Consider the following 25764-nt stretch of genomic DNA (forward strand, 5'->3'; position numbering starts at 1 on the left):
ATTTTTCAATATTCATGTTTGACGAGGAAATTGTTGGTTCCTGGGACCTCCTTACAAGTAATATTTTTTCTTTTGTTAAGTGATTATGGATTATGTATAAAGAATTGCATCATGAGGGAGAAATATGTGGCCCCCTTGCAAGTCCATTCTATGGTATTACCTCTCCATACAGTGGTCTCACATTTATCATAGCTAAAATGAGGATTATTTCAATGATTTTATCACAATTGATTGGAATTGTTTCAAGCGCAAAGGATTGCTTACCATGCAAGCACACGTGCATCCCATTGGAATTTGGATGGCTCGCTTGATTTGAATGCAGCTTCAGTACTCATAGTGGACTGAGTCCCTCCTCCGGCCATTGGCAGGCAACGGCAACCTGGGGGGCAAGGAGATGCAGCGGATGATCAGCGACCACGTGGAGGCAGGGAAGATCGGGAGGCAGATTGCAGAAGCGGCGCTGGATTTGCAGCAGGGCGGTCCCGAGGGAAGTGGGGAGGATGCAGCCCCCAGCCCCCTGCCTCCCCCCTGCCCCTCACCCTCATCCCCGGCGCAGCCCCCTGCATCTGATGCCACTGTGGATTCCATCTTGTCCCACACTGGTGGGAGCCAAATGGCGGTGAGTGTGCCTTTGTTGGTCCCCCCATCCGATTGGAGTGATTCTGCACTTGGCTGGATTGATAATCACATGGAGGAGGAACAATCAACAACCTTCCTTGTGTGCAAAAGTCACATGGGATTTTTAGCTATACAAAATCAAAAATACATGCAATACATTGGTAGACAAATGAAGAGGTGGTGATGAGGTGGGGGACTACAGTTTAGGTACGAGAAATGGCCATAGGGAGAAAGCAATTGAATTCTGTAAAAGACAGGGGTTAGTCATAACCAACACTTGGTTTAGACAATAAAAAAGGCATAGGTGTACATGGGAAATTACAGATGACTGAGAAAGGTAAAAGATTAAAATATGGTTAGGCACAGATTTAGGAACACTGTGACCAATTCAAACAGTTTCCTGGGAGTGGATGTGGAATTCGATCACAATTAAGTGCTCAAAAAGTACAAATAATGTCCCATTTAAAAAGATAAAGCAGGGGTGGGGGGTTGGCAAATGGAATGTGGAAGCATTAAATGAATTGAAAAGGAAGGAGTACCAGCAGGCTGTAGAGAAAATCATGGATAAGGGAAAAGAGCAGAGTGCTATTTAGGAAAAACGGAAATATATCAAAAAAGGGATTTAATAAGCCAAGAAAACCAAGAGAAGCTGAGAAAAATAAGAAAGAAAAGAAACTATAGGAACTGTTAATCACAAAATGGCAAGGAAGCCATGGATTACAGATAAAATGATTAGAAAGGTAGGTGAGAGAAAGAAATGGAAGAATGTAAACACAGAGTTAGGCAGAAGGAAGTACAAAGAGATAAATAATAAATGAGATGAGTAACAAATAAAGCAAAAGAAGAATGGTGGAAGATGCAGAGCAAGAATATGGAAAGTTTGTGAAGGAAGGGTGATATTGGTGCACAATGCAAGAAGCTTCAAACACAGACGGAGTGTAAGACGGAAGGGGATCATGATGGCGTGCTGGCTAATGTACTGGCTTCCCACTGAGAGGGCTCGGGTTTGAACGCTTGAGGCTGCAGATCTTTTTCAGTGGTATCCTTATTCTTAATTGAGGTGGTTTATGAAGATTGCTTGTGAGTGATAATGCCGTGAATCAGATGGGATGTTAATGACCCCTTGGAGCCTCTTGTTGAGAGTAGGCTAATGCCGATGCAGGGTTTCCCTCCACCCTTCCCATCCATCGCTCATGGTGTGAATGACCTCAACTGCATCATCTACTAGTATAACTACTACTACCTCCATCTTATGGGTGGGTACGAGGGGATGTGAAACTCTTGGGTAATAGGCCCACCAAAGAAATTGTGACTGTGATGACAACTTTGGTTGAGGCATTGGGAGGATGCAGAGGAGAGGGTAGGGTAGGGGAGGAAGGCAGGGTAATGTGGGGTGAAACTCCTCCTTGACTGGGCTCTGGTGCTAGCTTATCTTATTCCCAGGCAAAATGACACAAGTTTAGGAGAGCATGTTTTCTCATGTAGTTTGGCCTATGTGAGAAGGTTGACAAGGAGCCATGATTTTTCCAAATATCCTCTGCCTCCTGAGATTTAAGTTGGATCCCTTTGGCTTGTTTCCATTGGAGTTAAAGTCAAACTTTCAAAGACCTTATGTCTATCTTATATCCTTATGTCTGTCTTATATATCAAGGCACAAATGTTTGGGGCCCTTTAATGAATGCCATGCCATAAAAATCCAAAGGTCCCACCACCTGGAGCCACGGGTGCTGTTTCAGCTCTGATGCTCTGTGAGGGAAAAACACCTGCTAAGGGCAAGCCAGGAGTGGCTTACCAAGATCCCAAGGGTTGCACCAGGGGTTGTTTGCAGAGGGAAAAAATCATAACTTGGCTGACGTGCCTCCCTCTCTCTCTTTGCTTCTCCCATGTGTCTGCTAACTTGTCGCCCATCTTGCTCCCCATAGGTCTCAAGTGGCAGCGGTGACAACACATCCGTTGAGAGGCACCTGAATTCTGGGATGGGGATGGCTGGCACATTCCCGGCACAGAACCAAGAGTCACTCACACCACCATTCAACAATGTGCACCGCAACAATACCTCAGTGAATCTCAACAGCACTGTCAGTCCAAATGGTCAGTGGCTGACCAACTTTACTTAACAACCTTAGAATGCAAGGGCATTAGTTCATAAATCTTCCAAAAGAACATTATTGCATTGAAAAATATATAATTCAGCTGTTGATACATTTTCACTGAGTTTGACGTGAGTAGCAATTTTAGCATAGGTTTAGCATATGATTTAACAAAGTTAAGGTGAAGTTACACCAAATAGTCTTTGCAACTATTTTGGATACTAATTCTACATCTACATCTACATAATACCCCGCAAGCCGCCGCAAGGGCGTGTGGCGGGGGGTGTTAGGTCACCAACCGTAAAAAAGAAAAATACCACATGCAAAAAAAAAAAACAACACGGAAAATTACACCCACAGCAGCGCACACACTCATGCAAAAATCCCTTCATCCAATACTCATGCAAACACATATACCGCAAAACAACTAAAAAACTGCACCCCATGATGCAGCACAAAAGACATTCTACAACACGGAAGCCAGGACACAACAAGCAAGAAATTGAAACATCACTACCACATGAAAATGCACCACGAAACACTCTACCCCCAAAGAGTCTCTAATTGGCAGGGAATGCGACCCAACGTTGCAGGTAGCAGGAATTTGCCCCCGCGGAGAGGGACGAGGGATTGAAAGGGAAACTTAAAAACAGATGAACGGAACACGAATGAGGTCATTTGGAAAGAATGGGTTATTATAGCAAAACACATAAGGTTAGTGGAAGAGCATGCATTTAAATACAACTAATTATTTTTTAGACGCTGAGGGTGGCAAGTGGAATTTTTGCTATCTATAACCCTGCAGTTGCTATCCCGTATTGTCCGTGGGAAGAAGGAGTCCTTGAGTCGGCTAGTTCTGGCATCTATTTCCCGAATTTTATATGCATGATCCAAGCGACCAATGTATGTAGGAGTACGAATAATTTGCGAGACCTCGGTGCTGAAACATGCGGATCTAAATTTATTTAATAATTTCAATCTTGCATTGAATCGTCTCTCAGCCAATGATTCCCACCCCAAATCCATGAGCATTTCGGTGACGCTTTGCGTTTTATCGTAGGAATTTTTTACAAAACGGGCTGCCCGGCGTTGAACCTTCTCAATTTCCCGAATGAGACCTTTTTCACTCGGATCCCACACGCTGCATGCGTATTCTAAATGAGGCCTTACAAGAGCGTGGTAACAACGTTCCTTGACCTTCGAGTCACTTTTGCCGACAATGCGTCTAATGAATCCCAATTTTTTATATGCTTGACCGCAGACTTAACGTATGTGAGTCCCCCAAGTTAAGTCTTTTGTGAATGTGACACCTAGGTATTTCACCGTATCAACTACTGCTAGGTCACCTCCAGCTAATTTGTAAGCAAATCCCGTTGATCTTTTAAAGAAATTTACCACTGAACATTTATTATAATTTAGAGTCAATCCCCAGTTAGAACACCATTTAGTAATGCAATCTAAATCCTGCTCTAGAATAAAACGATCCTCATCCCCAGAGATCTCCCGATAGATCACCGTGTCATCCGCGAACATCCTAATTTTACTTTTCACTTCGCGGTTCAAATCGTTAACAAAAATCAAGAAAAGCAACGGCCCGATCACACTTCCCTGAGGTACCCCCGACGTGACTCGAACGCTGTCGGAACTAGCGCCATCAAGGACTACCCTCTGTTCCCGCTCCGAAAGAAAATCTTTAACCCAACTTATGGTGCCCTTATTTATACCCGCGACCTTTAATTTATGAATGAGTTTACCATGTGGGACCTTAGTTTTCCTGAATCCGTGTTGATTGTCACTTAAAAAGTTAATATTGTCAAGGTGTCTCATTATTGAACTGACAATTATGTGCTCTAAGATTTTGCAACAGATAGAAGTGAGAGATATAGGTCTGTAATTACTGGGATCCTCCCTGTCACCACCTTTAAAAATAGGCGTTATTTGCGCGGTTTTCCAAATCTTGGGTACTTTGCACTCTGTGAGGGATTTGTTAAATATAAATTCAAGGTACGGGGCAATGTTTGGAGCTAAATGTTTTATCACCCTAGCTGGTATATTTTCGGGACCCGGGGATTTGTTGGGTTTAATCTCGTTAAGCAATTTTAGAATTCCTTGTTGGTCCACTGTTATTTTTTCCATGGGTGGAGTATGCATTGTTTCTTGGAGATATGCGGTGGCAACATCATTCGAGAAAACGCTTTGGAAGAATGAATTTAGGATGTTAGCTTAACCCTCACTGTCTGTATGAATAATATTGCTACAATCCCTTAAGCAAGCCACGGTTTGTTTACTCCCATTTACTTCCCTAACATATGACCAGAAAGCTTTGGGGTCAGTGTCCAAGTGCTCGCAAAGTACTTTGCGTTTAAAGTCCAGTAAAGCGCTACGTAATTTTGTTTTGGTTTCAATTTTAGAGGATCTATATGTGTCCCATAATTGTTTATTCTCAGGGGATGATGTGTTCATGCCTGCCCTCTTTACCCTAGAGTGTAGCATTCTCTGCTTTCGAAGGGCTTTTCTAACGTCTTTATTGTACCACCTGGGGTCGCGATTTGCTTTAACGTATTTTATAGGTATGAAATCTACGATTCCTTTTTGCATGATATTGACAAATTCTGTCCAAGTTTCTTCCACGTTGACATGACTTAAGCGGGTTTTGAACTTGGGTAGTGAAGAGTTTAATTGATTGGCAAAAGATTCAAAGTCTGCTTTGTGGTAATTATAAATTTTTCTTTTTGGTTTAACAATCATTTTTATTTCTATGTCCAAGTGGACATTAATTGCTCTATGGTCACTCAAGCCCTCATCAGTTGATACACTAATAATACGTTCAGGCGTGTTTGTAAGAAATAGATCCAATATGTTCTTTCCACGGGTGGACATGCGTACTGCTTGATGGAGGGAGTTTCTTTGAACCAATTTTATCATGGAATTGCAAGATTCGCGATCGCGGGTCCCAGATTTAACGATATTGTTGTCCCAATCTATACCAGGGAGATTAAAGTCGCCACCAATTATGTTTATGCTGTTATTATATTTGCGTGTAAAATTGTAAATTTGATCGTTGAGGGTGTGAAGTGTTTTCAAATCTGAGTCTGGAGGTCTGTAGAAAGAGCATAAATTTATGTTGGGTTGATTGGTCCGTATTAAGGTGCACCAAACACTTTCTATGTTATTATTTTCAAATGAAACTTGTCTGCTTTCAAAATGACTTTTAACTGCCACGAAAACCCCTCCTCCGGGTCTTGTATCTCTATCGTGTCGGTAAACTTTGAAATCTATTGGGAAAATTTCTTGGTCGTTTATGTCATTGCACAGCCAACTCTCTGTGCCTATTACTATATCAGCGGAATGAGTTTGGATTATGTGTTCTAGATCCGCTGATTTGTTCTTGAGGCTTCTGCAATTTATAACAAGTATAGTTAAATTATTTTGATGTTGAATAACGTCCTTATTTGTGCCTGACTGTAATTTAGGACGCCTTTGTGGGGAAGTGCGTGTCACATGTCTTTCTAAATCAATGCCAGTTTTGTCGGTGACTTTTATATTTTTGTTAATAATATTATACGCGCTATCCCCAGATGTTACTGACCCACTAAGTGACCTGCCCTCTATCCTAAAAAAGGCCTACAGTGGTCGAGTATCCTATCCGCTACCTTACTCGCCGCTTCCGCCGTGTAATGGACCCCAGATCGGTTAAGGGGAGTCCTGCAAGATCGGAGGTTTGGTCTCAGGTCGACGAAGGAGGCTCCTATGTCCGAGCAGAATCTCGATAGTCTCTGGTTTATGCCTTCCACTCGGCTCCAAACCAGAGACCCGCGATCCTCCCTCGGAACGATGCTGCAGACCGTTAGTCCCAGCCGAACCCCCTCGACGCCCTGGACGCGCTTCACCTCGGAGCTCAGTTCCCTAAGGGAACGGAGGACCTCCTCGGATCCACGGTCCGTGACGTCGTTGGTGCCCACATGGGCCACAACCTGCAGCCTAGAGCACTTCGTGCCTTTGACCGCCGCCTCGATTGCCTTCGTCACCTGAGGGACTCCTCCGCTCCTAATTGATAGCCTGTAGAAAAAATAGAAGTGGATAATTCATTTTGGTTGTAACTAAAGTGGGGAGGGGGAGTTCTACCAATGTGTTTTCACATGAGCATAGCCATTGTCATCGCCTTCCTCCCAAGCCAAATTATTAAAGGCAAATTTCCACTGAGAAACCAAATTTCAAAATCTACTATATTGGGAAATCATGACATTTCCCTTGACTGCCAAAAGGAGAAACAGCGCCCTCTCTACATTGGTGTCCAGTTTCTCCCAATGAATCACTCACTCTTGAAGAATGAGTGGGCTGTGCTCATGTGACTGCTGCTAAGCTTGGGTAAGGATCTGAATCCAAGTTTTCAAGGATTTTTCACCGGTTCAGGATGCCAGCTGTCGATGTTTCAATGACTAACTCCATCAACACACTTGGGACGATGATGGAGTTGGTCATTGAAATGTTGGCTGCTGACACCCTGACCCAATGGAAAACCCTCAAAGACTTCAGTGCAATTGTGTACCAGGAACACACCAATTATCACATACATCTTGATCCAAGCTTGTGAACAAGTGGCGCCAAAATTTGCAATGTTCTCAACCTTCATATTTTATGGAATTGAAGTGAAATTGTGTGAATTTCTCAAATTCATGCAGAGAGAGGGAGGAAGAGCATATACACGCCATGCATTCCCATAGCCATGCATGCACGGCTAGGTGGCTAGAGCCAGGCTTTATTGCCTAATTTGATGCGCAATAGTTATTTTTGCTGTTAAGATTGGAAATCACTTGGTTAGGGAAGGTCTACAAGATCCATATTCATTTAAAGTGCACGCACCCTTATTTCTACTCACAGACCTGAGGTAAAAAATTGGGTGATCTTACAACTTCAATCCATTGGTAGTCATAGAGAAGATATAAACATATGCAATAATCATTGGAGGAGGTGTGGAGGTAAACTGGGGGAGGGTAAGTGGGGTGGAATGAGGAGAGGTGGTAGCAGGGGGCTGTCCCCTTGGGTGGGAAATGAGAACCCCCCCACACGGAATATTTCAGCCGGTATACGCTGCTTTGTTGTTCTATCTTCTCCTCTTCCTTTGTGGATCCAACTCTGTTCCATTTCTATCCGTCGTAGTGTACAAGACCTGTTGAAAAAGTATCGCGACTTTTGTGTTTTTTCAATAATTACTCATTAATTCATGAATATCTATTTTGTCCCCTTCAAAGTAATCCCCATTAGATATTATACACTTGTGCCAACTTTTCTTCCTATCCTCGAAGCACTTCTAAAAATCATTTTATGTGATCTTGATCAGCTCCTCATTCGATGCAGTGTTTTTCTCGTCAATCATGGCGTAGCGTCGCCCTTTCACGAGCTCTTCAGTTTCGGGAACAAGAATAAGTCACTGGGGGCCAGATCTGGGGGATACAATGGCTGCGGCATCATTATTGGGTTGTTTTTGGCCAAAAATTTGCGCACAAGTAACGATGTGTGAGCAGGGGCGTTGTCATGGTGCAAAAGCCAATTTTTGTTCTTCCCCAAATCCGGGCGTTTGCAGCAGATTTCTTCGCGCAAATTGCGCATAACTCGGGGGTAGTATTATCTATTTACCGTTCTACCCCGTGGCAAGAACTCATGATGCACCATGCCCCTGCAATCGAAGAAAACTGTAAGTAAAACTTTCACAGTCGATCGAACTTGGCGCGCTTTTTTCGGTCTTGGCTCGTGCTGCAGCTTTCGTTGGGTTGATTGAGCTTCAGTTTAAACATCATAACCATAAACCCATGGTTCGTCACCAGTTATGACCCTCTGGAGCATATTTGGGTCATCGCGGACAGAGTCCAACACCTCATTAGCAATGTTTTCATAGCGTTGCTGTATTTCGTCCAAATTGAGCAATTTCGGTACGAATTTCGCGGCGACTTGTGGCATGCCCAAATCATTGGTAAGAATCGAATGGCACGAGCCAATCGATATGTTTAGGTCCTCAGCAACTTCTCTAATGTTGATTCGACGATTAGCCAATATTATTTTCTTCACTTCATCAATGTTTTTGTCTGTTGTTGACGTGCTCGGGCGTCCGGCACGCTCTTCGTCGTTCACATCTTCTCGGCTCTCTGAAAACATTTTGCACCACCGATAAATGTTGCTTCGGTCCAAGGTAGCCTCTCCATATGCCACAGTCAACATTCGGAATGCGTCCGCGCACTTAATTTCGTTTTTCACACAGAATTTGATACAGATTCTGTGATCAATTTTTTTGGAACAGGCAAAAATCGAAGACAAGCTAAACCACGTCCAAGCAAAACAGCTGTCAACAATTAACTGAACATTCAAAATGACCGAACTTTTTGGCATAAGTGAGAGACATAAGTACCAACATAAAGTCACAAAAATATCGAAAATTATATATACGTATCCCACGAAAATACAAAATTCGCTATACTTTTTGAACAGACCTCGTATGCTAGAAGCAGAGTATATCTCATTCCCCGCAATTTGGGTCAGTCTTCTCTTGTATAGAGCGTCAATATTTATTTTGTGGAGTACCTCTTGTTGGTTGATATCTCTTTTTTTTGTTTGCATCTGACATGGGGATGTGGCACAGCCAATGGTCCATTGAGTGAAGCACCACCGTTTTCTGGTGGAAATTATGGCCAGAGTGTTCGGGTATGATTTTGCCTGAGGAGCGCTTTTTGATCCTTTGCATTTTCCAGCCAAGGGTACAGACCCCCGCAACCACCCCTCCTCATTTCACCCCACTTACCCTCTACACCCCCTACAATGGTCATTGTATATGTTCATATCCTCTTTATGGCTACCAATACATTGAAGTTGTACACATATGCAAAACTGCGGACAAAATGAAAAGGGATAGGAACACATATAAAAGATGACACACAGGAGAGGTGGGGAAGGCAGAATCGAGCGGATCACAAATGCAAAAATATTTCCTTGACCAGGACTTTAACCATGGATCTTTCAACTTGCCGGGCTGATGCTCTAACCACTTGAGCTATCAAGGAAATGTAATGTATTCTGAAACCTGTAGGGGGTTTATGCAACCAAGTGCCTAGATTCTTTGGACAGGAGATGGCATTGGGAGCTCTAATATGTGTTCCTATCCCTTTTCCTTATTTATATTTCCTTGCGAATGAATGTTTGTCGTTCTGCAGTTTTTAGTGTTTGAAAAAAAAAAATATATATATGTGTATATATATATATATATATATATATATATATACACATTCAAACACGAAATCCCGCCAAGCGGCGAATAAATACTCATATATACAGAAACAGATATAAGGAAAAGGGATAAGGAAAAGGGATAGGAACACATATAAAGGACGAACACAATAGAGGTGGGGAAGGCGGAATCGAACGGATCACAAGAGTAAAAATATTTCCTCAACCGGGACTCGAACACCGGATCTTTCCACTTGCCGGGCGGATGCTCTTAACTACTTGAGCTATCAAGGAAACGTAATTTACCCTGAGATCCGTGGGTCTAATATGTCGCCAAGCACCCCGATTCTTTAGCCAAGAGATGGCGTCAGGGGGCTGTTTCACCCACTAAAGGAGAAATAGACAATACACAAGAGGAAAGGACAGTGGGTTAGAATTCATACAATTCATCTGTTTCTGTATATATGAGTATTTATTCGCCGTCTGGTGGGATTTCGCGTTTGAATGTGTATACATATATATATATATATATATATATATATATATATATATATATACACACCCACACACATCTCTGTATTTCCCATAATGTCATTTAATGCAGTTGCCTTGCTATGGAACCATGGTTTAGCCTTCCTTCACTTAAGCTTAGTGTGAAAGACTTCCACTGAGTAATGCCTGAGACAGTATCCCCTACACCATATACATAAAGTTGTTGACACGGTCACTCACTTTGAAATAGTTAGGTACAAATGATGGGCATTATTGTCAACGGCATGGGCAATTGACCTTTCACATGATTCCTTTTTTCTCAGTTTTTACAAAATGTGGACCTACCGTATTTTGGAACTACGACACAAAAGACCGCGATATTCATTTCCAAATTGGAATTATGTTATAAAATAAATATAGAGGTGAAGAAGGTACTTTAACATGGTGATAACTTTGGGTACATCAAGGTCATATTGGTTATCCACAGTTTTGTGAATGATATTTATTGATCCTTGATACATCAATCCCATAAATTTTATCCATAAGAACCATCTTTATCAAATATCAACATCTTAGGCCTTAATCGAGTGAAATGAAGCAGCAGGGATTATTTTAGTGCTTGCTAAAGAGTACTTATGAAATAGTGGATGGGCATTAGTGTAGGGTATTGATAGTACTGAAATGGAAACAGGGAAGAAGGGTAGTGAATGCAACACAGGTGGGTGACAGAATCTTAATAGTAGGAATTAAAGTGATTCAGGTGTGCATGCTGACAAGCAGTCATACAGGGAAGAAATCAATAAAGATATTCATTATGATCGACTAGATGAAATTAACCATGATGTATACAGAAGAAAACACTTGATAGTGATGGAGATTGGAATGATGTGGTCGGTGAAGGGACGGGTGAAGGTATGGGAGTATGGTTTAGGAAAAAGGAATAGCTTCATGAAGAAAAATTAAAATGAATTTTATTGGATGACTAGCTTAATGAAAACTAATGCCTAGTTTAATCACCACACTATATGTATGTAGATTTGCATAAAATATATCGGGAGATCCAGGTATATAAGTTACTTTACATTGTGGTTAGGCACAGATTTAGGAATACTGTAATCAATTCACAGTTTTCTGGAAACAGAAACAATCAATTTTGATATAGAAAGGGAACATGATGTCAATGAGGATAACTTAGGTCCAGGCATACTTGGTAACACGGACACCATTGGCTTTATAGGAAATGAAATCTATGAAGACTGTGGGCATGGATAAAATTCTGCAGAAGTACTCATGAGTTTTAGTAGTTTTGAGGGGAGGCGACCGACAGCTAAGGTCATTTGCGCCATAGGGGAAGGACAGGAAAGGATGAAGGGTGGAGAGAAACCCGGCGTCGGCATTAGCCTACTCTTTACGAAAGGCGCCAAGGGGTCCGCGGCTTAACGTCCCATCCGACGGACGGCGTACTCACTCAAAGTGCCCTCCACAAAGCACCTCTAGTAGGGATCGAGATACCTCTGAAAAATATTCAACACCGCCGGGATATGAGTTTTAGATGAAAGAATGTGGCCAGCAGACATTGCTAGACAAGTATTGATTTCCTTCCAAATTAGGTTAAAACAGCAGTAAATGAAGACCATACGACAAGTTTGATTTTGCACACAGAAAAGGATCATCAGCTGAAGGATGGAGAAGAGGCAAACAGTTGCTAAGGAGAAATGAGTTTGGGTTTAGAGAAGGAAATATACCTGGGATGCCAGATTAAACATGAATAGAAAGGAACATAAGAGTATAACCAGGACATATTTGTATGCCTGGAATATATTGAGGAAGGGGTTCAACATAGTGAAGAAGCAGAATCAATTAAAGGTGCGGATAGCCAATGGAGAGTCATGATGGGCAGTGCGAGGCAGGGGACTAAGATGGGGATTTTCACCAGTTCTTCTCAATATATATATGTGGAGGAAATTGTTAGGGAGGCATGGGAAGGGCCGATGGTAAGAGTGGAGGAAGGTGGGGAACCTTCATATCAGGGACACTATAAGCTTTAGTCAGTCAATCACCCAATCATTACTTAGCTCATATATGGCAAAAACAGAGTGATAGGCATGGCATGAGAATTAACCATAAGGAAATGAATGTACTGTGATTTGCAAGAAACATGAAGGATGGGATAGATATTAAATTTATGGGTTGCACGCTAGAACGGGTAGAAGAGTTAACATACTTTGAAAGTGTTTTGGAGGGTAGCCAACATAATAATGGCTTTAACCATTTAAACCCGGCATGCCATTGTCTACCATTAATACGTACCTCAGTGAAGGCACAGGGGTGAAAAATGTTGCACAATGAGTGGCAGTGGCAGAATGATTATATTTATTCCAACATTTTATCATACTCCTTACTCTTTGTTTACCCACTATTTTAAACACGCTTCTGCATGAGGCTATCTCCATACATAGGCACGCAGAGGTGAGTGTTTGAGGGGAGAACTTATTATTATGCATAGTCACAAACAGATTATCCATGGAAATAAAACATTTGCCTTTGGATTAAGAATATAAGGCCATCACAAATTAATATTAACATAGGATATATTTAAATAAAACAAAAATGACACCAATTCAATGAAGGCATACAAGGTAGCATTGCCTCCTGTTGGTTGATAGAATTACACTCGGTGAATAGATATGGAATGTTGCTGAGGTATTCTACTGAGGCATAATGACTCAAAGGGTGGTGCACCAATATCAATGAGAATTTCGTGGATGGCCCCAAGAAGTCACATTTCCCTGACGACAACATCCACTTCCAATGGGCATTCCCTGCACCTGTCATTGCGTTGAAACACTAGGGACACCAGGAAAGTCAGCAGATCCATGCGAGGCATCCAATCGCTTTCTCGAGTTGATCCTCAAGTCAGAGCCTTGAATTATGCATCAGGATGAGTTGGTCAATGTGATTTTGGGCCTTCATTCTTAATGTGAGGGCTTGGTTAAATGTTTTTACATTCATGTGCCTTACGGTCGGTTACATTAGACTCCATTGCATTACAAAGATTTGGTGAAATTCAATGAAATAGCAAACGCTTGAGAAGCCTGTTATTAAATATGGGCAAAATGCACTTTTGGAAGACACTAGCGAATTATCCTAATGAGCATCATACATGCATGAAAACGGGGGAATTCAGGCATGACAACATCCCAGGACCCCTTTTGAGGAAGTTAATGGTGGCTGAGGGTGTGCCATGTGGGGAGACACAGACAGGCATGCAGAGAACCATTACAATATATGCATTTCATAATATTTCCAATGATGGCCACTGGCTTGGATCTGATAAAAATCACTACTTAGCATGGACATGGCCACCTTGCCGAGTGTGAGTGATATCTTTGCTGGGCCCTCTGTTAGTGAGCACATCTATTCCCTAAGCCATGAAAGATTATAACCCTAAGTACAGTGGAACCTAGCATGATGAGTATAATTCATTCCATAATCTTAGTTTTAATGCAAAATGTTCATTGAGCAGAACAATTTTTCCCATATACATTAATGTAAAATGCCATGATGCATGCCATGCAAAAATAAATAATTATGTACCTGGTTTATTCAAAGAAAATTATACATACGAGGGTCATCCGGAAAGTAGTACCCGTTCGTGCCGCATGAAGTGCTGACGACGCGAGTAGCCGCTGGACGAGGTCAGATAGCTTCAGTGGCTTGTCTGCCTTCTCTGAGCCAAGTTGCGTGACGCTAGCATTGCCTGTGTTGTTTCTGTGATTGTTTACAATGTTTAAAAAAATTGAGAACGCCGCCAGTTGTGAAGTGAGGGCAGTGATTAAATTCCTCAATGCAAGAAACGTTCGCCCATGTGATATTCATCGCCAATTAAAGGAGGTGTATGGAGACAATGTAATGGACGAGTCGTCTGTTCGGCGGTGGTGTCGCAACTTCAACATGGGGAGGGGGAACACACACGACGATGAGCGTTCGGGGAGACCGTCTGTCATTACAGACCAACTGGTGAGCTCAGTTGACGAATTCGTGAGGAACGATCGGCGCGTCACAATTGATGACATCTGTGAGCATTTTCCCAATGTTTCTCGAACAATTGTTCATGAAATTGTTAAACACCATCTGCATTATGCAAAAATTTGTGCAAGATGGGTCCCTCGCGTATCTCAATGAGCTGGCGGCGAAGGACTATGCAGCAGGAATACAGAAACTTGTCACACGTTATGACAAATGCCTTAATTTGCTTGGAGATTATGTTGAGAAGTAGTTTAAAGTATCCTCTTTCAAATAAATTTTTTTATGTTTGTTAATATTTACTTTTGTCTTTTTATTTCACGAACGGGTACTACTTTCCGGATGACCCTCGTACTTTGCTTAGCATCATGAATCATCTTCATCTTTTCTCCCATCACGGAATGAACCAACCTGGAATGCAAACTCAATTTCCAGAAAACAAATCATATTTCGCCTGCTGTTCTGGGCTTCATACTCCATTGAAGACTCACGTGGTTTTTGAAAGGTAAACAAGCAGCAGTTCAATTTTCATATCAACGCTTGCATTGGCACTAAATAGCAGGGTGAGATGGTCTTTCATTGGCCAGTCAATACACTCTCCTCTGCTGTTATATGGGTTCGCTTTGGCATTGTTTTCCAGGGACCCATTTCATCACAATTAAAACCTGGTGCAGCAGAATCTATAAGCTTCTTCATGTCACCAATGCAGTTCCCTCCTGCCTCTGTGCCGGAACTTGCTGCCTCTCCGTGCCTCACAATGTTGGGGATTCTGATTCTTCTCTTCAACTCTGAATCACTGACAGCTTCCCTGAAATACTTGTACTACTTTTTCGGTCAGAGATGATCCTGGTGCCTTCTCAGCGAGGTTGGCAAAAATCACTTTCCCTGTCTCAAAAATTTTTCTTTCTTTTAAGATTCTCATTAAGTGTCACATTGCAATTGGTTTTCGTGGATCCATATGGAAAACAACCTTTCAACATTGCCAAGAAAACATAACTATTGCATAGATATTCTTGTCACTCCCAGTGAAGCACCTATCTCCTAAATCTTGTCCTTGAGGATAAAAGAAATCATTGATGTTGATTGATTGTATTTGCATATGCTGAATCAGCCATTCAGTAACCTCACTTTTCAATGAATATACCTATCATTTATTTGGCTATTTTTATGCTCTTATGGCTTTTATGGTCTTCTTGTGGCCGCCTTTCTCCTAGGACATTTTTGCAAGGGTTATTAAATTTTGCACAAAAAAAACAACTATATGCTATTACCAAAGACGCTAGCGGAACGAGAGTTAGACACAAACTGAAGCAGCAGACACACTACCAACCTGGGACTTTCCTTCTTTCACTCATTATGAAAAATATTGCCCATTAAGCGAGTAATTTAAAAAATATATATTTTGCTCATAATGTAAATTACACATTATGCTATGTGCTCATTGCGCAAGGTTCCACTGTAACATATCTACAGCACTTTTAATTTGTCAGTAAAAATGAAATGACAAAGCTAAATAAGAAATAACATTTGTGTAAAAATACTGTAGTGGTAAGTAGTGGAATGACAATGTTGTCAGTGGCAGGTTTAGGCCAGGTGTCCTCCAGATGTTGATTTCTCCATTGAGCCTTGTTTTGTGTGTGGCGCAGATGATGAAATGATGGACATGATAGCTGGGACACCGATGCTGCCCGAGTCACCTCACGATGCCGCTGCTTCCACAGATGGGAACGATGAAGCAGCCATGGCCGTCATCATGTCACTGCTGGAGGCTGATGCCGGCCTGGGGGGACCCGTGGACTTCTCTGGCCTCCCTTGGCCCCTCCCGTGAAAATCACCCTCTCCCTCGGCCACCCTGCTCTCTTACGGTGCTAATGACATGGGCTCGTGGAAAAGCCATTCTCTCCATAAGTAGGTGTGTACAACTGCATATATTTATGCAAATTAACAAAGTGAAAATGCCTTCTGAAGGAATATTGTTGTTTGGTTATTATGTAAAACATTTAGATAAGCAGGAATATTTGTTACATCAACATGGGCAATCCAATGGATGTTTGCCTAGTAATAAATCAATGGAGCATGGACAGATTTTTCATCATCCATGCCATGAGTGAGAAATGCAATGCAGAAAAGTCAACTTTCTGCTGGAGGAGATGTAGTCATTACTGAAAATCTAATCAAACCACATGGTTTCAATCATCAACTAAAATTATAAGTGTAATCATGGCAACACTGGAGATGCCACTCATAGTTAAAACTCCCTTTTCATTTGAATTTCAGAGTGAGGTGACAGTTGGACTGGGTGTGTACGTACGATGGGAATCTACTAATCAGGAAGAAGTCCAATGTATAGCGGCTGTGAAATTTGAATGTTTAACTGAGCTCCCACTTGCATATGTACACTTCAGAATGCTCAGAAATAGTATATTTTCCTTTTGAGATGTTTATTTGTGGAAGAATTTGAATAAAGTACTTTCAGCCAGAGGCAAATTTCACTCTTCACTAGTCTAGCCTAGATTAGCTAGTTGTTCAAAATAGATAATAAATACACAACACATAATAAATAGTGTATGCATCCGACATATTGGGTAAATCAATAATATGTACTTATTTTGTATAATCCAATGTCTTCTTGGCTCTCCTAATTTTATCATGTACACAAAACAAATAAGGCTATTATTATTTCAAATTGTCAATCCATGTATTTCCAATCCACTGGTCTGTCCATCCGTCAGTTGGATGTCTGGACAGATACTCCGATGGCACTCAATATGCTACTTTTTAATTTATGAATTGAATGTGGAAACTGCAAAACAGGAGCCATCAAACACAATGGTGATAACATTTTATGATTAATCCATCCAGACTATCACTTCTTACAGATGACCATTTTCCTGTTTTATTCCAAATTAAAAACAAGATATCATAGTTTCTTTTAACTCCAAGGGTGATTGAATATAGGCCAGGGATAATTATTCTTTCCCAAATTAGGGAAATTTAAAATAAGAAATATGCATTAAAACTACAGCCAGGTTCAAACATATTCAGCTCATCTGATTATATTCATCTTTTGAATTGTTTGGAATTCAGTTTATCTAAGGATAAGAACAAGCCCATCACCTACAATGCACAGAATTCATTGTTTTCTTTCAGGGGTTAAGAGTTTAATCACGAGCAAGAATATATATTTTAACTGCATAGAAGTTCAATGGGAGAGGCACAGAGTAAAGAAGTCTTTCTTCAAATAGGGGTTCGACTTAGAAGATGTTCTCCTGTTAGAGGCCTCCTGCAGCCCATATCAAAGCAGAGATCCACCGGAGTCCACCCTCAGCATGGGTGTTGAACCTTGCTCTTCCAATTGTTCCCTTGCTGGGATTCATTTAGAAAAAAAATTGATCCTTTCAAGTTATAATTCAGGGCTAATTATTAGGAAAGTCAACTTTCTAGCTAGTCTCACCTATTTTTCTTCAAAATATATCAATCAAGGGAGAGTCAATAGTTCCAGCTTGGGATCAAGGCAAAATATTACTATCGCTTGACAAGAGTAAGTCATTCCACCATCTGCAACTGCTCGATCCACATTCACTCCCACACCAGCGTCCCACGGCCCCTTCCCCACATGGAGAACAAACAGCACAGTTGACAACAGCCTACCTTCCTCAAGATCATTGCAGAAACTCTCAAACATTCCTGGCCTTGCTTTTGAACTTCATGCATGTATCACATATGTTCTTCATCTTTCACGTCTGACCTAACCTCCTTCAATATGTTCAAACGCTTGTAACAACAATATTTTGCGAAGCTTCATCAAAATTCACAAACAAAGGATTAAGCTCAATTATATGAGGTCTGTCCCAAAAGTAGTAGACCTATTTTTTCCCCAGATAGATGGATGGATGGACGGGCGGGGGTTTCTCTGGCTGGGTTTTGAGGGAGGGGAGTCTCAGGAAAGGCTGGAGGCCAGCGATAGTTGGCTCCCAGCCTTTGTGGAGTGCAGGTCGTTCATTTGTGAAACCTCTATAACGTGATCTTGTTACACTTCGTCATGAACTGGTAATTGGAAGAGCACTACATCATCAAATTCCCTATGAAACTAAGCAAAATCAGGACATAAGGACTCATGAAATACTCAATGCAGCTTATGGCGATAATGCCAAGGGTGGAACAGGTGTTTTTGAGAGGCACAAGTTGGGCTCAGGAGGGTGGAGAAGATGTTGAAGATACCGGACGTACAGGATGACCTTTGGCCTCATTAAGTGATGAAAATCACGCAAGACTGAACACTTTGTTGGACAGGGATCGCAGATTAAGTGTTCGCATGGTTTTTGATGAACTAGGTATCCCTAAAAGTGATGTGCATCGACTCGCGACCGAAGACATGGGCATGAGAAAGGTGTGTGCGAAGTTGGTGCCGCAAGTGCTCTCGGACAAACAAAAGGAAACTTGTACGCAGATCTGCCGAGAGCTTCTCGACCATGCATCAGCCACCCTCCAGCCATGGCATTGCCCTACCGGCGCACTTCTTCCCTTCCCTAGCCTCAAATCCATGTGAAAAGCCATCACCACAGCTCGGTGGAAGCATTACATCAGGCCGTGATGAGGAAGCTTAGCAGCATTCCGGGCCCTGCCTTCGAGAAAGCCTACTGGGAAAACCCGCTGGCAGCCGTGGTGCATAGATGCACAAGGGCGCTACTTTGAAGACTTTTGAGATCAATTCTAGCAATAAATTCTTTTTAATTGACTCAGTCCCACTACTTTTGGGACAGACCTTGTAATATGAGAAATTCCAGACTGCCCACATTAATGACGCTGTCAAATGTGTCCATTCTAAAAGCAAAGTCGATCACACCATGCATCCTCTTCTCCATGTTCTACTGGCAACCCCCGCATTGCTTGTGAAAGCACAGCTCTTCCTGTGTTTCCTCCAAACCAACAGACGCTTTGGCTTCATGCAGGTTGACTGCCGAGAGATTTAAAGGTGGCACTCCTGTCACAGCCATCTGCAACATTATTCCAACTGCAACATTAACACTCGAGGGAAAATTAGAGATGAAGTACAAGAGCAAGTGATTGACAACTGTACATGTCCGTCCGTGCTGAATGTAAGAATTTAGATTTGAGAGACTTGAGCAAACCAAGTGAGAAAGAGATTTAATTACGCCTGATGTTTCACCTGAAGACCATTGCATCTGGAGATGCTACCAAGTACTGATACCAGTCTCATTATGTTTTTATTGCTTGGAATGGAATCTTTCATTGACACTGCAATAGGGAATACGTATCGGTTTTCCCCATTTGTCATTTTTCAACTCCCAACAATGGCAAACATCATTCTAAAACAAGCTGGAAAAGATACACCTTTTGATTGAAATTCTTGACTTTTAAACAACCCTTTATCATTTAACTCTTTAGTTCAGGTTTTTTGAAAGAAATTAAGACTTATTTGATGTGTCAACAGATTTATCACTGAGGAATAAAAAATAGCATAATACAATGCCTTATTGTTTGCAATTCAAGTACAAAACCCAATAGCAATAAGCTTCCTCTGTTTCACTGCATAGGGAGATTTAAGTGCAACCTTAAACTGTATTAGGAGATTCAAGACTACAGGGTTTTAAGGTGAAAAAGACAGGACTGTAAGTAGAATAGTATAAAAAGAGCGGAGCATATTCATTTCTCTTGTTTAAAGGTCTCTAATTTGATTGGAAGGGATTTCCTTTTTGCTTTCGAAGGCAGCGGCTTTGTCGCCAACAACTCTGGCGTGGGGAACCCTGAGATGGATCTGCCACTCACTGCCTCCCCCTCACCCACTTTCAACCGAGAGGGTTCATGAGTTTTGGGAGACTCCGACTTCTCACCAGGTGCCGCCGTGCCTCCCCACTGCACTCCTCCGTTTGGCTCCACGGTCTGAGGGTGCTTGCCACCATGGAGTTCACCTCCATGCTTCCCCACCTGTGCTGTCGCACCATGCTGCTCCTCAGCAGACTTCCTTGGGAGCTTCCTTCCCGAACCCTCCTCTGCACACCCGTCCTCTGCCCTTCTCTTCCGGCCCTTCCGAGACTCCACCACCCCCAGCACTTCTCTCCGGCTTAGCGCAAGCAGCCGATCGATGATGCTCCCCGTGTCGCCCTCCTCGCTCCCCCCGCCCCCCTTCTTGCCCCTTCTCTGCTGCCCCCCTCCCCCCTTTCCCCTCGAGGGCGTCCCTGGCAACTGCTCAGCCAGGGGAGGAGGGAGGAGCACGATGCCTGGCAGCGTCTTGGGCCCCTTGCTGCCCAGGGACTGGGGGTCCAGGGAAGCTGCCCTCTTTGGCTTGACCTTCTTGGGAGTCTCGGTTATTGACCTTTCCACTGTCCTCAGCAGCTGGCTAATCAGGGAGTTGCGCCCATCACCCTCCTCCTCCCCCTGCTGCTGCTCAGGTGGTGCCCCCGTGTTCCACGCCACCTCCTCCCGCCCCGACGCCTGCTGCTGGGACGGAGAGGGGACGGTTCCTCCGTGGCCATCCTCGTCCTCCGCTCTGCTGTCCACGACACCATTACCACCACCTTCCGCTCGGATCTTGCTCCCCATCTGTTCCCAGTCCCTCGCCCTGCTCTCAACCCCACTGCAACAGAGGCCAATGTGATTCAAGTCACCGAGCCCACCAAAAAATAAGTGAACAGTAAAGGTACTCAGTATGCTTGACAAGAGGCACAAATGACACAAGAAGTGATGCATGATGGATCAAGGCAGCTGCCCAAGTACCCAGAGACTGATAATTACATGGATAAGGTTTCCCATGCATGCAAGCACTCCTGGAGAAAAACAACTGGATGGAATTTGGCTCTGAAATCAAAGTGTGCACCAATAATTCTGAAGGGAGAAGCCCGAAGATTATGAGGGGATACCCAAAAATAAGAGGAATTTTTTTAAAGCAATGTATTTATTTTTTTTACAAAACAAGCTTATCACCTTTCAAAGTAATCTCCATTACATTTAATGCGTTTGTCCAATCTGTAATTCCATCCGTGGAAACATTTTTGACACTCATCTTTTTTGATGGCCAACAGCTCCTGCTCCATTTTTTTCTTTATCGCTTCCACATCATCAAAATGCTGTCCTTTCATGCCCTTCTTAATTCAAGGAAACGAGAAGAAAACGCATGGAGTGACATCAGGTGAGTAAGGGGTGTGGGGCAAGGGGGTTGTATTGTTTTTGGCACACTGAAATGGCTGTATGAGCCGGGGCATTGTCATGGTGAAAAATCCATGGCCCAAGCGACAATGACATGTTCTACTGCCTTGAATGTTGTTTGGTTTAGGGTCGTAACCAAAGCACCATGACTCATCACCAGTAACAACCTTAGGAAAAAATCTGGGTCATTTTGGAGATGGTCTTTCAATGCTTGACAAGTTTCAATGCAATTCTCCTTCTACTGTTCAATCAGGAGCCGAGGAATGAATTCTGCAGAGGCCCTTCATCTTCAAATCTTCCTAAAAAAATTTGCTGAACTGAGCTCACAATGGAAAAAGATATTAGGGGGTCCATCAACTGACCAAGTCATTATTTATCATCATCCAGACATCATTTCTCACAAAAACGTTTAACCCTCCATTCCATGCACCACTGTTTACTTACAATTCTCATGTCCAATGCCAATTTTCTCAAAGATTTAACCATTGTAAAACAAATTAAGATTAGCAATCGCTACCAAGCCCAAATGATAAGCCCTATGGGGAAAAAATGGGGGAAGGGGATCGGGATGGCACAGTGGCTAGCGTATTGGCTTCCCACCCAGATGGCCCAGGTTCAAATCCTGAATACCGCAGATCTTTTTCAGAGGAACCCCAATCCCTCCTCGTGATGCTACGTGGAGAGCACTCGAGTGAGCACGCCATCCATTGGATGGGGCGGTAAACTGTGTTACCCCTTGGCAACTTTCATTAAGAGTAGTCTAATGCCGACGCCGGGTTTCTCTTCACCCTTCCTCCCTCCTTTCCCATCCATCCCTAATGGTGCAAATGACCTTCAAATGCTGGTCCCCTCCCCAAAATGTACCACTACTGTGGCAAAAAATGGATTCAGATTCATTTATTGGACCAGCACCAAATGTGACCATCCAGATAAATGGAGGAAATTCCTTTTCTTGATTAATTTGTCCCTCCGATCCACCTCGACTCTTCCGAGTCTCAATATTAGAACCACTTTCTACAACAATTGCAACCTAAGGAATCTCCTCTCTAAGTCTAAAGACATAATTCCAATGTTGGAGAGGAGTACATAGAGTATATAAACTCAAGTGTGAGTGCTTAGCTGAATACATACATCGGGCAGACTGGCAGAGTGTTTAAGGAGAGACTAGAAGAATACATGGCCCATTTCAAGCACAGGAATTCAAATTCAAATTTTGCTAAGTGGATAACGGTCATAATAGCAATATTTCTTGGGGAATTTTACACCTGGAAAGGAAATTTCCCCAGCTAGACTCTCTTGAGATCATGAGATCCCACTATCATAAGATGTACCTGTAAACATCTAAAAAATAAGCAATGGAGAGAAGGGCAGAAATACTTTCATACTCACCTATGCATAAAATATCATTTAGTCAATCAATAAGAGCAATGTTGTCACTAATTGCTCCATAACTTGTAATGATAACATGAAATACATGTATACAATATTGTCTGAATATGAATGAAAAAGAAAGTAATCAACTTGGGGTATGGTTTCATAGTTGGAGGAAGAGCTCTGCTGGCCTGCGAAATTCACACATCAGGGCAAGGGGGGCAGCTGGGTCACTTCTAAACCAAGCAACACTCATGCATAAAAGAAAGCATTAGGAAGATGAGGCTCCCAGGGGCATCAACCAGAATCGAACCTGCACCTTTCAGTAGTAGTAGTTTTAAGGGGAGGCGACCGACAGCTAAGGTCATTTGCGCCATAGGGGATGGACAGGAAAGGATGAAGGGTGGAGAGAAACCCGGCGTCGGCATTAGCCTGCTCTTTACGAAAGGCGCCAAGGGGTCCGCAGTTTAACGTCCCATCCGACGGACGGCGTACTCACTCAAAGTGCCCTCCACAAAGCACCTCAAGTAGGGATCGAGATACCTCTGAAAAATATTCAACACCGCCGGGATTTGAACCCGCGCCCTCAGGGTGGGAAGCCAGTACGTTAGCCCCCGCACCATCTCGATCCCCGCACCTTTCAGTCAGCAGCCCAGTATTTTACCCGCTTGACTATTATGCCTATACACTATGACTAAGGAATTCATAGATTAAGTTTTGTTCAGCCTTACAGTTCTCATAACATTTTCTATGAAAAACATAGCATAGACAACATCTGTGGTATTTCTCTCCTTTTATTTTTCCGTTTTAATTGCATTTTCCTTTTATATTTAGTTGTAACCTCCCTCCTTCATACTGCCAATGCACATTCTTGTTTAAACTATAAGTAACCTAAGCACAAGGAAGCAGGATCTATCAAAGAAGGAGGTTTAAACATCAACGTGAGCCTCCATTCCCCCACTACCCTTCGGCAGATTCAGGGGATATGCTCACATCAGCATTCCCCAGCTGGAAAGTGAATTAATTAATGGGTGAGGACAGGGGGAACCAAGACACAACACAGGCTTTCGTTATATTAAAATGAGAATACTTAGTTTTGCAAATTCTAAGTTTGAACAATGAGTACCACATTGCCTCTGTATAAGTACATCCCTAAATATCGACACACGTAAAGCTATTGCGTAAAATAAAATTATACGATTGGTTTGTAGTTTATTTAAAATCAATGTGTGTTAACCATCCGCATCCTCCTCCTCCAATACATTCCCTTCTGGCACAAATGTTTGATAAATTGAGTAATAGATTTGTTGAGATATACTTTAATCAGTTTGGCAGATGATGTATATTTACCAAATTAAATATATTATATGAGTAAAATAAGACTAACACATTTTGATATTTTTTTGTCCACCGAAAAGATAGAATAAGGTACTTGCAATTGCACGTCCTTTGCACGATGGTCACTAATGTGATCTTGAATATGTTTTCACTATCAGCAATGATTGAGAAAGAATGCACGCAACAAAAAACAAATCAATGAATGTGCTTATATCACAACATGAAACCACATACATTTAGATAGCATCTAGAAGGGGATTAAGAATAAAATTTGACACAAAGTTCCACGAACAAACACTTGCCGATGCAAACATACCAGTCAACTCCATCAACATACAGCTGGCCTAAAATGTACGGCAATGGACCCGAGGTCAGATCCAGCTTGATCACAGTGAATTTTACACCCTGTCCAATGGTGAAATCCCATCCACAAGCGTATCCATTGTCATCTTCGAGAGGAATTGACACATTGAAGCCTTTGTGGACCAAACATCCAAGGTGCCGTCCACTTTGTTTACACACAACACCTAGAATGTAGGTTAAAAAATGAAATGTTTATGAATTTCACAGCTTATTACATTTCACACAAATAAGAATGCAATTTATTTTTTCGAGCCCTCGCCCACGGTTAATAAGTACAAACTTAACACAGCACAACAGCCTTCTTTATATAAAACCTTACCTTCGAGTACTCTTCCAACTGCCGGCTTGAACAGGTACAAATTAGCTTCAATTCGCAATGCAATTTTGCTGTAACCATAGCAAATTGAGCCATATTTGCTTAAAATTTTTATTTTTTCATACCCAATCATAATAGCCTTGGTCCTAAAGACAAAATTATTTTTAAGTTTTAAGTCCATAAAAGATAACGAGAAATATTTACTAGATGACAAGTAGACCGAAGCGGGATGTATAACCCATAAAAACTTACTCATAATCGTATTTCAAAAGATTAGAATCCAAGTTTTCTCTAATACCACTCTTAATATCCGACAGTTGCGACGGCAGCAGAAAAACAACACGGGTTTTCTTTTCGAGCGTCACACACGTACCCTTTGTTTTAGCCAACGAATTCAGTTCGCTTTTAGAAAATCTAATATCAACTGTATCCTGCATTATGAAGTAGTTTGCAAAGACCACGATCTACGAAAATAGTTACAGATAAAAGTCTAGCAACTAGAACAAGCAGCGGAACTCACTTTACGCGTAACCAATTGCGTGCAATTAGAGCCACAACGATACAGAACTGCTCGAACACTAAACCCTTGAGATTAGATTGATTTTCACACTCTTGTAACCAACCATACTTACAAAATCGAAAACAACTCATGCACACTAACCGCACAAGCCGGGCTAAACTGATACCCGGCCCTAGTCGTGTGACTGTTGAACGCTAACTATTTTTCATGACGATTGCACCAAGGGCAAATTGGTGACAATTGCTACT

General features: G+C 42.2%; 2 protein-coding genes across 2 annotated transcripts in view; one reads left to right on the plus strand and one right to left on the minus strand.

Moving 5' to 3' along the window:
• The window catches only part of cyc (basic helix-loop-helix ARNT-like protein cyc), a 120488-nt gene extending 103470 nt beyond the window's left edge, over window positions 1-17018 (plus strand). The window contains exons 14-17 of the mRNA XM_071591096.1: window positions 369-619; window positions 2541-2709; window positions 16088-16353; window positions 16719-17018. Coding sequence (XP_071447197.1) covers window positions 369-619; window positions 2541-2709; window positions 16088-16269 — 602 coding nt within the window. The 3' untranslated portion in view covers window positions 16270-16353; window positions 16719-17018. The remainder of the gene's footprint in view (window positions 1-368; window positions 620-2540; window positions 2710-16087; window positions 16354-16718) is intronic.
• Window positions 17019-19309: 2291 nt separating this feature from the next.
• On the minus strand, window positions 19310-25724 carry Polr1F (RNA polymerase I subunit F). Its single transcript, XM_071591056.1, has 5 exons — window positions 25249-25724; window positions 25000-25142; window positions 24634-24844; window positions 20232-21039; window positions 19310-19534 (listed from the first exon to the last, which is right to left on the minus strand). The coding sequence occupies exons 1-5, from the start codon at window positions 25431-25433 to the stop codon at window positions 19310-19312; spliced, it is 1572 nt and encodes a 523-aa protein (XP_071447157.1). The 5' UTR covers window positions 25434-25724.
• Window positions 25725-25764: the final 40 nt, after the last annotated feature.

This window comes from Hetaerina americana, unplaced genomic scaffold (genome assembly GCF_022747635.1).
Source record: "Hetaerina americana unplaced genomic scaffold, ioHetAmer1.1.p SCAF_41, whole genome shotgun sequence".
Lineage (NCBI taxonomy): Eukaryota > Metazoa > Arthropoda > Insecta > Odonata > Calopterygidae > Hetaerina > Hetaerina americana.